General features: G+C 35.7%; 1 protein-coding gene and 1 pseudogene across 1 annotated transcript; one reads left to right on the top strand and one right to left on the bottom strand.

The window, feature by feature from the left end:
- Positions 1 to 1006: 1006 nt before the first annotated feature.
- On the top strand, positions 1007 to 2050 carry LOC124975438 (olfactory receptor 4C16-like). The gene has a single exon (XM_047538160.1). It carries the CDS (start codon positions 1032 to 1034, stop codon positions 1962 to 1964), a length of 933 nt encoding a protein of 310 aa, XP_047394116.1. The 5' UTR covers positions 1007 to 1031; the 3' UTR covers positions 1965 to 2050.
- A 7192-nt stretch (positions 2051 to 9242) lies between these two features.
- LOC124975436 (olfactory receptor 4P4-like) lies at positions 9243 to 10257 on the bottom strand (annotated as a pseudogene).
- Positions 10258 to 16475: the final 6218 nt, after the last annotated feature.

The following is a 16475-nucleotide window of genomic DNA, read 5'->3' as shown; positions in this document are numbered from 1 at the left end:
GTATGCTCCAAAAATGTGAGGTTTGAAACATTAAGATCATGATCTGGTCCTAACCAAGTGATCAGTAGTAACCACCACACATAACCAATTCATATCAAATTAAGTTAAAAACATGAACCATGAAAACATTTAACTGTCAAGTAGAATAACCCCCCCCCCTTTACATTAGAAATGTCTTTTGGGACTCTGAGGGCTCTAAGATCTCTTTTCAGAAATGGGAGAAATAGAAGCAGAACTGGGATCTTGGAACTATAACAAACAGGAAAAACATTCATTACTGTTCATTTATATGTCAAATACTAAATGTTATAAAGGTGCTTGATGGTTGAACAAAATCATTGACAAGATCAAGTGCTTCTTACTCCTCTTTTCAAGCTGGCATATATGCTGGGAAATAATGGAGAGAAGTAGAACATATTATGTAGCTATAACCCATATCTATTTTTGTAGCTAAGTTTAATAAATATGAGATCTCTTACACACAGAAACACTTGGATGAGTTTGAGGGTAGCATGTGACTTCACATTCTTTCATGAAATTCCAAGGGCAATCAAATGAGTCCTAATGCTAAGTGTTGCACCATGCAGATATACTGCCAAGATTTTTTTATAAGGAAAAAATGAAGTAAATAACAACATGGTGTAATATCTAAGGAGCAGAATCAATCAGAATTATGCCAAAGCTAAGAAAGAGTTGTAATTGAAGAATTGTGTAGGAAAGTATCATATTCATATGTGTATGAATGAGATATGGGAAAGACAATAGGTGAAGTGCATCTTTAAAAATAATATCCCACTAAGTGATCACTAAAAATTAAGGAATCAAGTGTTGAGATGACTTATTAAGAAATCATATCTGGAAGGTATCCAAAGATTAATGTTATATTTGCTTTGAATATCTCATAATCACATACAGCACCATGAACTATTTTGCTCAACTATTTCATAACTTAACAGAACACACCATAAATGAAATCCATTCTGTTTTGCAGATAAACCTTCTCATACTAGCCTGTTCTCTTTCATGAAATCATGCAGCTGAACAATAATGTGACTGAATTCATCTTACTTGGGTTGACCCAGGATCCACTGAGGAAGAAAATAATATTTGCCATATTTTTGTTTTTCTATTTGGGGATGTTGGTGGGTAACTTGCTGATTATCACCACCATCAAGACCAGTCAGGTCCTCGGCAGTCCAATGTACTTCTTCCTTTTCTACTTGTCCTTATCTGACACCTGCTTCTCTACTTCCATAGCTCCTAGAACACTCGTGGATGCCCTTTCAAAGAAGACCACTATTTCCTTCAACCAGTGCATAATCCAAGTCTTTACATTGCACTTCTTTGGCTGTATGGAAGTTTTCATCCTCATCCTTATGGCTGTTGACCGCTATGTGGCTATCTGTAAGCCACTGCACTACATGACCATCATGAGCCACCGGGTCTGTAGTGTGTTGGTAGCTGTGGCCTGGGTGGGGTCCTGTGTGCATTCTTTAGTTCAGATTTTTCTTGCCTTGAGTTTGCCTTACTGTGGTCCCAATGAAATCGATCACTACTTCTGTGACTTGGAACCCTTGTTGAAGCTCGCCTGTGCAGACACATATGTGATCAACCTACTCCTGGTGTCCAACAGCGGGGCCATTTGTACAGTTAGTTTTGTCATGTTAATGTTCTCCTATGTTATCATCTTGCATTCTCTGAGAAACCACAGTGTGGAAGGGAGGAGAAAGGCCCTCTCCACCTGCATCTCTCACATCATTGTGGTCATCTTGTTCTTTGGCCCTTGCATATTTATATACACACGACCTGCAACCACCTTCCCCATGGATAAGATGATAGCAGTGTTTTATACCATTGGAACACCTTTGCTCAACCCTCTGATTTACACACTGAGGAATGCAGAGGTGAAAAATGCCATGAGGAAGTTGTGGAGTAAGAAACTGGTCTCAGATGATGTGAGATGAATGGAGGTTTTCAATCCTCATTAGTTTGGATTAAACTAGAAGAAGTAAATAGAAAAAATTAACTTCTGGTAGCAGATTTATCAGAATAGTCCCTAGGAAAAGATGTGTAATGGACACTGGCTAGTTTGAATTGAATGTATGTAGAAAAGGAGATAGGATGAGGTACAAATAGGTATGTAAGGGTTAGTACCTTAAATATTGTTCACATCTGTGACCCTATTTCTTTCATTTGCCTAATATCACTTGATATCTCTTGTAGAATTTATCTAGTCATTTTCTTGCCTTTTTTTACAGTAGTGCTTGGTATTCTCTGCTTCTCAATATTGTACCAAATGTTCAAATCCACAGACTGGCAGATTCTCATTCTTCCACATCGTCTGATTTATTAGAAAATTAAACCTGTTATTTCTGGTTATAACTTATTTGTTCTTCCTGATCATTAGAATGTACCATATGCAAATAATTATAAAAGTGTCTTGTTATCATGGATTTTATAGATAATCTAATAATCCCCTAACCAATACTTGAAGGTGTATAATTTGGACTCATACCATTATGTTTACATAGAACCTTCTGGAATAGTGGCAGAATATGGACAGAATTTTCAACTTTCCGAAGAATTCCTTAGATCTTAAGGACACTTAGTTGTTTTGTTTCCTTTGGTTAATAAATGCATTCATTTTCTAAAACATAATTTATGTTCCTAATATGATTCCTTATAATTTGAGGGATTGTCATAAAGTATTGTTAATTCCATTTGTGGAAATTTTCTCATAATATGGTGTTATTATGATTATGGCTCAGATGACTCAAATAAAAAATGATTATATTTACATGGATTAGAAACTAAGAATATAAGTAGTTAAGTCAGATGTAGTGGTGCACCCCTGCAATCCCAATGACTCAGGAGGCTGAGATAGGAAGATCGCAAGTTCAAGGACAGCTTCCTCAACTTAGAGGGAGCCTGTCTCAAAATTTTGAAAAAGGACTATGAATGTAGCTCAGTGGTAGAGCAACCCTTGATTCAATCTTCAGTACTGCAAAGTAAATACATATATATAACCAGTTGATGTTAATGAATTTAAAAATATGAATGACTTTTAACAAAGTTTTTTATACCAAAAGGAGAATTTTAAGTAGTTGCGAGGGGTTCAGCAAGAGAAGAGTAAAGAAAAAGTGGAGTGCATAAGATTTTCAAGACAGTGTAATGGTAGATACATGACAAGAGGTATGTCATAAAACTCTACATACTAAAAGTAATTGGCAACATAATCTGTGCATTTCATTAAAAATGAATTAATAGGATGGGGAGATAGCTCAGTTGGTAAAGTGCTTGCCTTACAAGCACAGGGCCCTGGGTTCAATCTCCAGCACTGCAAAAAAAAAAAAAAAAAGAATTAATGATGGTTCAAAAGTTTTAACAAAAGTTCTACACCAATGCAAGGCCACAACAGAGAACTATAAAGGGCCAAGTGCAGGTATCAAGGATTCTTTGCACTTTCTGTGTAATTTTCATGTGACTCTAAAACTGCTCTAAAAATAAAGTGTATTTTTAAAAGTTATGCTCACAACAGAAAGACTTACATCTCATTAGCATTTTTTCAAATCTATTATTGGAAATTAAAAAGAAATTGGTATCAGTACATCTTTTATTAACACATCGATGCACTCAAACCTCCCAAAGTTTTCCCTAGTGCGCAACACAGATGACATACATGACTTTATTAAATGCACAATACTATAATTTCTGTGTGCCATTTTTAAATAATGACAAGTATTAAATATTCATAAGCATTAATTTGAAAGCTGATACAAATTATGAATAATTTGCATTAAAAGAATTTAACTACTTTTCATAGGAATATTTTAGCATGTTCAAATGTAAATATCTAAAAAGGGCCTTTACTATGTTTGCCTGTTTTACTTTTCTCTTTAAAATCATAACTTTTTATGGATATTTTATTTTGAATAGATATAGGTGTGGATATAATTTTGTAAGTAGTTGAAAACTTCAATAATAAAATGTGACATGAGAACCCTGATGTGTATGTACCTATACAGAGACTGCAAAATACAAAAATCAAAGACTAGGCAAGTGGAGAAAAAGACACTTAAAGAATTTTTTCTTTACAATTAATAGAACAAGTTCAAAAATCCCCAAGTGTATAGAAGGCAACACCATTTACCAAGTGAGACCTTTGGAAAACTCAATTTAATAACAGTAGAGTCACATTATTTTCATCTGTCTTCAAAATATAAATAAGGATAGATTATGTGATGAGACATAACATTAGTGCATGGATTTTAAGGAGTTTAAAACCATGCACAATATTCTTTCAATTACAGGGTAAATAAACTAGAAATCAATGGCAGAAGGATAGCTGGACATCTCCAGAGACTTGGAATTAGAGACACTCCTAAATATCCCTCAGATCAAGGAGAAACTCAACTTCAAAAAGAGTACACTGAATGAAAATGAAAATTTGCACTAAGTAAAAATGAAAATATAGCATATCAAAACTTGTTGGGCAGGACTAAATTAGGATTAAGAAAGGTTTCTTTCTTTCTTTCTTTATTTTAATATACTAGAGATTGAATACAGGGCTTCACACATGCTAGGCAAGATCTGTACCACTGAGCTCTAACCCTAGTACCAAGAAGGAATTTATGCTTAAAATACATATATTAGAAAGAAAAAAAGTCTGAAATAAGTAATAAATAAATGGTATAACCATCAGGAGTGGACAATTCAGAATAAAGGATCAGTTAAAGACTAATCAAAAGAACATGCACAGAAATGAAATATTTTTTAAATCACAGAAAAAATTTTTTGAGAAATGAACTGTGCTTGATGAGTGACTTGTAGTAGGTCTATATCAAATGACCTCATCTTATGAAAGGTGGAGTCCTGTGTGTGTGTGTGTGTGTGTGTGTGAGAGAGAGAGAGAGAGAGTGAGAGAGAGAGAGAGAGAGAGAGAGAGAGAGAGAGAGAGAGAGAGAGAATAGCACAGAAAATATATTTGAAGGAATATTTGAAATATCTCCACATTGGATTATAAATATCAGTGGTCCACAAGTAGGAAAATAAAAGTAGGCCATAAATAGGTACATCACACTGAAAAAAGTTATAAAGAACTAATGTTAAAATTGGGCAGAGACAAAAAATCATATTGTATCATTTTGTACAAATGAGCAAGGATAATAAGGATGGCTGACTTCTATCAGAAAATGTGGAGGTGATATGAAAAAGAAAAGCACATTTAAAGTAAGGAAAAACAGTGTCAATACAGAATCCTGTACTAAGTGCAGACAGCTTTCAAAACTAGCTAAAACAATGACCTTACCTACTAATCAAAAGCAGAGACACATGACCAAAGGACTACATCATGTTGAAGAGAAAACACACCAGATGGGAATTCAGAACTCCAGGAAGAAATGGAGAGCACTAGAATATGTAATCACATAATATTTTTCTTCCTAAATTCTTTAAATACCACTGACTACTTAAAGCTCAAAAATAAAGAATGCTTTATACATTTTAAATAACACACGGAAGAAAAATATATGCAATAAAAGCACAACTCATAAGTATAAATGGAATTATACCTCTTAAGTTTCTTATATTACATATCAAGTAGTTTTACTTTAATTCAATATAAATTTTAATAATTCTGCCTACAATATATTTTATACAAAATGGACTTATTTTTCATTTATCATGTTATTATTAACCTGTCACAATTATATTTCATTATAATTTCAAATACTAAAACACTAAAAGAATGGTAAGGACAGGTGCCATTTTGAAGCCAGTTTTTAGTCAGCTGGGTGTCCCAATCTATCCTAAGAATATAAATATATGAATAATCTTAAAAGTTAACTCTTCTTGGATCCTTAGGAGAAATGAGGATACAAGTCACACTACTATTTCATAATTGGAGAGAATTAAAGAAATGGAATCACAAGCTACCAGAGAGAAAACCCAGGGTGGATATCTCGGCATTAACAATGCTGGTGTAGGAAAGCATCATCTGTTAACTGGGAAATATTTCAAGGCTCTGAGTACATAAGAGATGCACTTCAGGGACATCCCCTGTGAGTTTTACATGCTGGAAATGTATGCATTTCTCATAGTAAGCACTTGAGGAAATTCTCTTGTCCTCCTGTCAGAAAGATGAAAAAGGAACCAGTCTGAATACTGGAGTGAATTCTGTCTGCCTTAACAAGGTGTGCCTTTAGGAAAAATTAACTAACAAGCTAACCTGCTGGGGTGTTATCAGAGCAAACTGACCTAAAGATGTAAAAATCCAACTCCAGACCCCTCAGCCATCTAGTCCAAATCAGAAGGGGGGTTATGAAGAACTTGTGAACCACAGTTCATGAAACAGGCTCACTGCTACACTGAGACCTGTCATGAAACTATAGTATGCATCTCCTCCCTGTCAACTTAACCCACAGTGCTAAAGAGCTATTTATATGCCTATAGAGAAAAATTTACACAGTGTAATAAAAAGTAAAATCAAAGCAAAACAAAAACCAAGAACACAGTTTAAAAGACAATGTAGACAGTAGAACCACAACCAGATTGGCAGTGATGTAAGTTTTTTTCAGACCAGAAATTAAGACAAACATGATTGATATATGAAGGACTTCTAGTCATTTAAATCTCTTAGAATGAAAACATAAGACTGGTTGGCTAAAATATTTATTTTGCACAGTTCTGGAGAATAGGAAATTCATTAGTAAGGTGCCACTTGGTTTGGTTCCTGGAAAGAACTTCTTGCTGGTTTTCAGATGTCCATGCTCTGCCATGTCCTCTTATGGCAGAGGGCACAGAGGGAGGGAATTCAGGCTCCATTCTCTATTGTTGTTGGGGCACCAATCCCACACATGAGGACACTGCCTTCCCAACTGAATTCCTCCTAAAGCCTCAATCTCCTAATGTCTTCCTGATGTTGGTTAGGATTTCAACATGTGAGTTTTGAATTCATGAATTCAGTCCATAGCAAGGTTCTCATGGATAAAGCACACAGACTGCAAGATCAGATGGGAAATGTAAGCAGGAATTGGCAGACCTACTATCTAGGTCCATGAAATGTGTTTAGAATCCTGGCTCCACAGAGATGGGACTCTTGATTATGTACAGGGTAGATGGACTTCAGCCTGTGTCCACAGGGACCAGTCTAATGTACTGGGCTTCTAAGTACTAAATTAGGCCTTTCTCTTCTAGCACTGAGATGAACCTATAAACTGAGTGCTTAGGGCCTGTCCTGTAGATTGAATCACCAGATGAGATTGTGAATCTGTGGTGACTGGTTTGGAGCCTGGTTTACAGGGGTGATCCTGTAATTTTAGTCCATGGGAAATATCCTGGCTTTGAGATCTGCTGGGATGAACTTGGACTCTATGTGCCTTGGAGAGGTCATGAACCCTAAATATTAAAGAATCTTGGACCATTCAGACCATTCTAGAGCTTGAAAATGACTTTATGCTGAAGTAGGTATGGAGAGTGGGTAAATAAAGTCTAGGGCCAACCTGGTGCTACCCTGTTACTTGATCCTTTGAAGATTGGCCCAAAGCCTGAGCCCACCGAGGAGAGCCTGCATGTTAGCTGATCTGGAAGCTAGTTCCCTAAGGAATTAACTAAAATCTGGTCAAAAGGAATGGTACTGGGGCCTGAGATTGTGGGAGCTGGTCCAGCAACGGGAATTACTAGGACAAGAATGGCCCCTTAATCTGTTTTTTGTGACAGGACAGGCCTTGAGCGTGAGGCCAAGGTGACTGACCTGACACTGATTAAACATGGAACTGTATGCACAGCACCAGTGTGGTGCCTGAGACCAGGGGGACGATCCTGAAACAGAAATAGGGCTGGAACCTGGGGTGATGGAATCCTATTTGGCAGATGAGAGGGCTTGGAAATTCAGACAATGGATGCCATTCTGGACTCTGTGTCAGTAATGTTTGTCCTGGACTCTGATTCAGTGATGATGACTTGATGGACAGGGTCACAGGGCAAGCCTGGTGCTGGAGTGGGCCAGAATTCTGGTTCTGTGGGACAAGCTTGGATCTGTGGCTGCATAATCTAGCCTGGCAATAGGGAAGACTGGGAAATTCAGTCCAGGGCTGTCAGCTGGGACTTTGTATCACAAGGGTCTGCTTGAAGACTGAGATTGTGGGAGCCAGTCTGGCAACTAAGGTCCTGGGACCATTCAAGTCCCTGGGGTTAAAGTCAGTATTTTGATGTGACTGGTCGAGAGCCTTGGGTTATGAGAACTGGACAAGTGGTGAGGCAGGCCCCAGGATCTTCCTAGTCAGGCCTAGATTCTGGGTCTCTGGTGCTGTGGTGAGCTAGAGCCTAGTCCATAGGTAGTGAAACTAGAATCTGGTGCTGTAAGAGTCTGCATATACTAGATTTTATTGAGCAGCTCCCGCCTAGGGGTCTATGGTCACGTTCGCTGTTCACTTCCCTCTTGTTTCCTGAATGGAAGAGTCATGCCTGGGGTTGGGAAAAAGGGTGATACAGAGAAGGAAAGTGTCTACCTTTTCCAATTCATTTTTTCTAATGTCTGTATTACACTCAGATGCCATAAAATCTCACTTGGTTTCTTAACTCCTGTGAAAGGATATTTGTACATTGACAGTCATTCAGATTAATGTTTCTGTGGAGGGAAGAGTGATAGAAGTTCCTATTTCATCAATTTTATAATGGTATTACCTCAATTTGAAACTTCTCATTAGTAAAGTATATCACCTACAGGTTATTAAGAATCCCTTATAATAACTTCCATCAATCACAATGTGAATAGGAAAACTACATTGTGTCCCTCTATTTTCAAAGCTTAAAATATGCAACAGATACATCTTTTTCACATTTTGTCATTTTTTTAATTGCAGTGGAAGCCTCAGAAAAGAAGTTCTTAATTCTCTGTATCTATAACAGAGGTCTCAGTTGAAATACCTGTTTTCTAAGACAAGGCACAACTGACAAACCACACAGCATTTCTAATTTGAATCAATATCAGTAAAATAATTTTCCTTTTGTCTTGGTTTATGAAGGGAAGAATAACTGTTAGAATATCAGAGCCAGGAAGGACCTGGAGATCATCTGGTTCCTTTCTCTTGTGTACAGTCTTAGAAATGTAAAACAACAGAAGGAGAGTGGCCAGAAGTCTTCTCTCTTCCATGTGCTGCTGTGGATGACTCATGGCACCTCTCTGCACATGCCCTCTTTACTGACATTGATTCAGTGTACAGAACAAGATCAGGCCACGGGTGTCAACCCCAAGGCTTCAATTCGACTTCCGACAATCTCTGTGGGCCCCACTCTTTCCTCATGTCGTTCTTCATGTCTGCATTTCTCAGTGTGTAGATGAGAGGGTTGAACAAGGGGGTGATCATGGTATAAAACAGAGCAGACACTTTGTCATCACTGACAGAATCAGCCATGGGGACATAGGTGAAGATGAGGGGCAAGAAGAACATGAGCACAACCATGATGTGCAAGACACGGGTGGAGAGGGCTTTGCGGCAGCCCTCAGATGAGTGAGTCCTCAAGGTGGACAGGATGATGACATAAGAAATTACCAAGGCAACAAAGGTCAGAATGGACAGCACCCCTGTGGTGGTAATGATTATGATTTTCAAGAGCCTCGTGTCAGTGCAGGACAACTTCAACAGGGGGAAGACGTCACAGAAATAGTGGTCTATCTGATTGGGGCCACAGAAGGGAAGTTGAATAATGATCAACACCTGCATCAGTGAATGGATTAAAAGCTCCAATGACAGAAGCCATCACAAGGATGTAGCACGCCCTTCTGCTCATGATGATCACATAGTGAAGGGGTCTATAGATGGCTACATAGCAATCATAGGCCATGGCCACCAAGATAAAGATCTCTGTGGCTCCAAAGAAGTGGGCATGAAACATCTGGCACACGCAGCCACTGAAGGAGATGGTGTTCCACTGAACCAGGAAGTCTGTGATCAGTTTGGGAGCCACTGTGGAAGTGAAACAGATATTCATGAAGGACAGGTAGCTGAGGAAAAAGTACATGGGTTGCTCACCAAGGTGGCCTCCCCTGATGGTAAGAAGAATGGCCAGGTTTTCTGAAAGAATTTCAAGATAGCAAAGTGAAAATATCACAGTGCAGGTAGCCTTCACATCCTCATTGGTAAATAGTCCCAGAAGAATAAATTCAGTAGCATTTTCATTTCCATTTTTTTTCCCATGGGCTTGATTATTTAAAGGGAAAGGATAATATACCTGAAACACTAGACCTTTGGAAATCATTGATTTATTTTCAAAATCTTTTGTTTGTTCAGGAAATACATATATTGATTGTTTATTATGAATCGATCAGTATAATTGGCATTAGGGATACAGAAGTGGATAAAATATATAAACATTTACTCAGAAATAGAGGGCAGGTCATTACAGCAGACTCAATAGTAACAAGAACAGCACAGAAAATCCATCATGATGGTGATGAATTCCAAACCCTCACACTTATCATGAACAGCAGGGTGAATACTTTAAGTACAAAACCCAGTTTTCAGTTCAATTTTAAGATGACATTTCAGTATTACTTAATACTACATAAATTTACTTAATAGAAGTTTTGAAATCCCCAGGGTGTTTAAAAAGCCAATAGGTTGTCTCTTCTTCAGGATGAATACTGTCATTCTCAATTCTTTTACATCGCTAAATTTAAAAGTTAATCACTGCAAAATTCAGAGGTTGAAACCCTATTGCCCAGTGTGATGGTGTTTAGAAGTAGGACCTTTGGGAGGCAATTAGGGTTAGATGGGATCATTCAGGAAGAGCCTCCAGGCTGGGATTAGTGGTTTTATAATGAGATAAAGGGACCAAAACTCTCTATCATGTTAAGAAACCAGGACAAAAGCCCTCACCAGAACCTGACTATGCTGGCACCCTGACCTTGAACTTCCCAGCTCCAGAAATGTGAAAAATAAATGTTTATTATTTGAGCTAAAAAAAAAAATAAAAAAAATAAATAAAATAAAAGTTAATCACATCTAGTGACACTGTATTTCAGCAAATTCATTATGCCAAATGTTAAACCTCTGGATAACAATCTCATAAAATTCCCTTTAGGACTTAAAATAGTGTGTTTTATTAAATGAAGGGAGAGAGAGAGCAACCAACCAATCTGTGGAGAAGAGGGTTGATCCACTGTATGGGCCTCCAGAATGGTTATTGCTTCCTGGACTTTTCCTTTTTTCCCAGTTCATTCTCCTTTCTCATCCAGGAGTTCTCAAGTTCTCATCATGTGAGTCCTGTTGTCAGATTTTCTAGCATTTCTTTGGCTAACAGCAAACTTGCAGAGACACTTGCATTCAGAGATTTTTCTTTACTTCATCTGTTTTACTGCCTTGGATCTCTGAATTGAATCATGTTTCTTCTCTCATCAGGTTTGCTACATGTTCATTGTCAAATCCTGGAATATGTCAGTAAAAGAGGAAGTATATTTGATGCAAATGATCACACTACATCTCTTACTTCCATTCTGCAACCTGGAGTAACCTGATGTAAAATGTGTCACACAACTGCCAAACTGAAGCCAAGTTTTATAAAAAAGTGAATCCTACTGACTGATGAAAATTTGTCAGCAAGCTTGAAAAGAATTAGAACAGCAAGGAATCTGTGCCTTTTGTACTGTATGAGTTCCTATGAAAAATGTTTTGAAAAAATTGCATTCGATATACAAAGAGATTTTCAATAGAACTTTAGACATTTTATGGACAAGTGATTTATGACCATAAAGTTAACAGTTTCTGGTTTAATTTCTTTTGCCAGGGGCTGGGTGGGCAGTATTCTGTAGTAGTGTTGTGAAAGTCCAATTGCAATGGACCTGAAAGGTGATATAAATTTTTTGAATAAAAGCTTGAAAATTCTTTTAATCTTTACCATCCCTCTCTGAAAAGGTAAATTTATCCTTGAACATGGAATTTTGGTGGAAATGTAAACAGATTAAAACCAGTAAACATATTTATGGTTTATGATTAGGAAAGATGAATGTAGTAAAAAAGGTAGTTTGTTCCCAATTAATCAATACAGTCAATATTTAAACACCAAAATTGTGACAAAATTTTTAGTAAAATTTGAAAAGTACATTCCCCAAATTCAGCACTAGTCAATATCCAGCATGGATAAATAAAAATGTCTTTTCAGATATTGAAGTATATTAAAATGTATGACAATTAAAGAAGTATTATGAAATACAGATGACATCACTCAAACACAGGCAATAAACAAACACAAAAATACACTGAATTTAATCTATGTTTAAAATAACATCTCAAAATACTGGATTTCTCTTTAAAATATATTAGTCACAAAAGATTATTTTTCAGATGCTTGAACTATGTAAATGTATCAGATAGAATAAGAACAAATATTTAAGGAGTAATTAGGTAAATTAATTTATACCTTATAATAGGAAATATTTTAAGCAAAAAATTCAAATATATATTATGCTTACATATCATATATGACAGAGTTCCATATGAAGAAAGGGACAAAATGTTCTTGAATCTTTACTTAGTGATACATTATATCCCCTGTTTGAGATCACAGTAATATTTACAACAAAAAAATCATCTTTTAAAATTTTTCCTTTTTTTTAGTTTTTACAGACTGCATTTTGAATCATTGTACACAAATGGTGTACAACTTTTTATTTCTATGGTTGTGCTCAATGTGGATTCTTACCATTTGTGTAATCATGCAAGTAAATAGGGTAATGATGCCTGTCTCATTCCACCATCTCTTTTGAACACAACTTTAAATGAGCTGAAGTCTAGTCTAACATGGAGTAAAGTGGGAGGCAGGACAGGGCCTTATCTCAGGTAAGGCAGGACTCTTCACAAATAACACAATATAACATTACATCTGAAACATGAATCAAAGGCTAAGAAAACTTATATCTTTCTTTTTTGTGGAAAAGTGGCAGAATCATTCCATGTTTTACAATGTCACCTTTAAACAGATTAGGTGCTCCTTTATTATCTTATTTAAAATGCATTTAATTTCTAATTCCAGTGCGAAGTGTAACACAAAATTGTATATATAACTTTGTGACAGCAAGTTTCTTTATCCAGCCATAAAAAATGAAAAGACATAATAGATACCAACTGAATTTACCATTTTTATACAAATCTGAGACTTTTGTTACACCTAATTTTAGTTTGGGGAACACCAACTTGGCAAAGTGCTCTCCTAAGCTTTTCATTTAACTAAGTTTAATTTTTAAAGTATAATTTAGAGTCCAGAGTGTATGGTAATAATAATCACAGGACTTCATGAGTTAACAAAAATCAAAGGATTGCCTGAAATCTCTTATACATTTAGGAAACCGTGTTAATGATGAGAAATTGACTTAGTCAAAGCAAACAGATATAAGACAAATCTTCAAATGACAGTGTCCCTTTTATGTCAGATGCAATGTATAAAAGACAGCATATATTGGTTCTTATAAATAAACAAACTTTCATTTTATAAATGTTTACATAACACTTAGACAAGGATTAGACAGATAGGGTTCTCTGATGCATACATATACCTAGTCATATATTTATGGCGTCAACTCTATTGTTATAACCTAAATAACAGTTTAACCAGTTACAAAATAATAGGTTAAGACTGTAAAACAGATACAAACCCTACACTTTAAGACTTAGTTTCCCCAAGTAATAAAACCTAAAATACAAGAAATTATCTTGATAGATAAAGCAGATCAATGTTTTGAACTCATAGACCTACAAATCTTCCTAACCTCCTACATTGATAAACTTTATCTGTTTTTACTGATAAGAATGAGTTACTGTCCTCATGGTTTTCAGATACTGGATGAAATTCTAATTACTTTTGTGCTAATTGTTGCAAAAGTAATGCTTGCTGTCTTGTTTATTATTGACTTAGCATGATCCCTGTCCAATGTATTGTTTGTCCAGTCACCTGCCATCTTCCACTGTGGACCTCTGAGCTGCTCTGGTGCTGAATGCCCTTAACTGTCCATGTTCAGCCTATGAGAGAACAAGAACTTTGGTTTACTTCCGCCAACTTTGCTCCATTTCAGCAGGAAGCAGTTTGGAGATGTCATGGCCCATTTTTCCATAGAAATGGAATGTGGAAATTGACAGTGGGGAAATGTAACAGTGGTCCACATTATGCTTTGAATACAGCCCTTGCTGCTTTGCCACTGAAACTTATGTTTTAAATGGACATGTTTCTTTCTCTCCCTCTCTTTCTGCTCCTGCCTAATCTCTTCCCTTACCTAATATAAAGGGAAAGTGGACTACCTTTCTTCCCCATCCTAGACATATTCATGTCTCCTTGAATATACACCCACCTAGGAACAAAGTAATCCAGACTTTGAGGATGGTACCAGAAGACCTCAGAAATGACTACCTGCAAAATTAACAAGTGAATTGCAACTCCAACAGAGAATACATGGAATGTAGCCTTTGACTCACCTCTTTAAAAGCCCCCTGTTCCTGCTGATGGTCAGAATCACAGCCTTTGGGACAAGGTGACTCCTGTGTTTTTCCTTTGCTAACAAAACCATAAAACATCTTTTTCATTTTTCTCAAAAAAAAGAAAGAATAATGACAAAATGGTAATTAATCTTTATAATTCCTTCATCTCTATAAAATGAATCTTAGTCACTGAATTTTTGAAAAACAGCAAAATTTGGGTAATGTACAGAAATAAAATTTCAAATGCATAATAGTATATATAAAAATTCTCCCACTGATTACAGTCATGACAAAGAAAATTAAATGACATTGAGATAATTGTGTCATTCATCAGACTTGTAAAAATAAAATGCAAAAACCTATCTATAAAATTGTGATTATTGTTTAGAGAATATCTTTGACCAAGTGAAACCACTCCACAAAGACATCACGAGAATATTTACTGAAGCCTTGTTCACACTTGAAAAAGGGAATTGATCTAAGTATCTCCTAATAATAGAATGATGAAATAAGCTGTGATATATTTCATTATGAAATTATAGGTAGAAAGTTAAGTGAGTCTACACAGAAAATATAATTTGGATGAAACATCAAGATATACTGTTGAAAAGAAAGCAAATAAGATACATATAGATGGAAAAACCATGATAACAATTTTGTTCCAAAATCATAAAGAATACCAGGGAGTATCAATAATGTTTATAAATAATTAGGAAAATGTATGGAAGGAAACATGTACATCTGAGGAACTAAAGGGGTGATGTGCAAAAGGGATTATAATCAAAATATAGTGTTCAAATTTCTTTATTAATAATTAAACATTAAATTAATATTGTTTCATTAAAATTTTATTGGAATTCAGTGAACCTTTACATAACTTGTTGCTAAGTAGTTACTGCATTGTTTCCTTAATTACTTAAATGACTGTAGATATAGATGCTAATACCTAAATATTATACTTCATGAACCACCATATAAAATGTAATATACCTAGCTAGATACATTTCTGTGCCTCACACATATATAGAGAATATTTGATTTAAGGAAACAGGCAATATCCTTATATCTGCATCTTACTATACACATTTCTGAATTTGATTTTTGTATAAGCAAGAATAAACTCTTGGTATACATTTAAATTACCAATAGAATTTGAATAAATTTCATGATTGATCTCTGTAATTTAATAACTGACATTGAGGACTCAATGTATAAATTTCTCTTGTTTGGCTTTTTTTTTTTTTGTCAGACTAACACTATCTCTTATCATAGTTTTAAAGGAACAGAGAATAAATTTGGAACAGGTCAGAGAAGATGCTGAATTCCCAGGGCATATTACAAAGACTGACAGTATCTGACCCCTGTGCACTGAGGAGACAGACATACCATCATATTTAAACTATCTCTGCTGCAATAAGTTTCATTCCTCTACAAAGGAATGAAAAAGGAAAAATACCTGTGAGGTTAACAGTCATCTTGATTTCTGTAGTCTACAGAAATTGTCCTCTTAGGAAACAAGATTTACCTCTATCTCCTAAAACATAATTCATAATTTTATCTAGAAGGGAGGGAGGGAGGCTATCGTCGTGGGTGATTGTGCTGCCTTGATTTAGACTGAGTGGATTCCAGTGTATGGTCCACCTTTTAATCATTGAATAATTAATCAGGTAAAAGCACTCTTTTTGAAATAAAATTAGTTATATATGAATACAATATCTTTATTATATTTATGTATTTTTATATGGTACTAAGGATCAAATCCAGTGCCTCACATAAGCTAGGCAAGCAGCTCTACCACTGAGCTACAACCCCATCTCAGAGTACATCACTCTTTGAGCCTGGGTTTTTTCATCAATAAAAAAAGTGAAAATGTTATTTAACACATAGGATTCTTGTGAAAATCAAAGAAAAATGTTTATATAAAATAGGTAAAAATATGTGAATTTAACACATTTTAGGAACTAAGTATTGTCCTTTATTTTTATTTTTTTTAATTTTTTTTTATTGTAA

This window comes from Sciurus carolinensis, unplaced genomic scaffold (assembly GCF_902686445.1).
Source record: "Sciurus carolinensis unplaced genomic scaffold, mSciCar1.2, whole genome shotgun sequence".
Taxonomy (NCBI): Eukaryota; Metazoa; Chordata; class Mammalia; order Rodentia; family Sciuridae; genus Sciurus; species Sciurus carolinensis.
The sequence above is the reverse complement of the archived record's forward strand: the minus strand, read 5'-3'. Positions and strand labels throughout refer to the sequence as shown.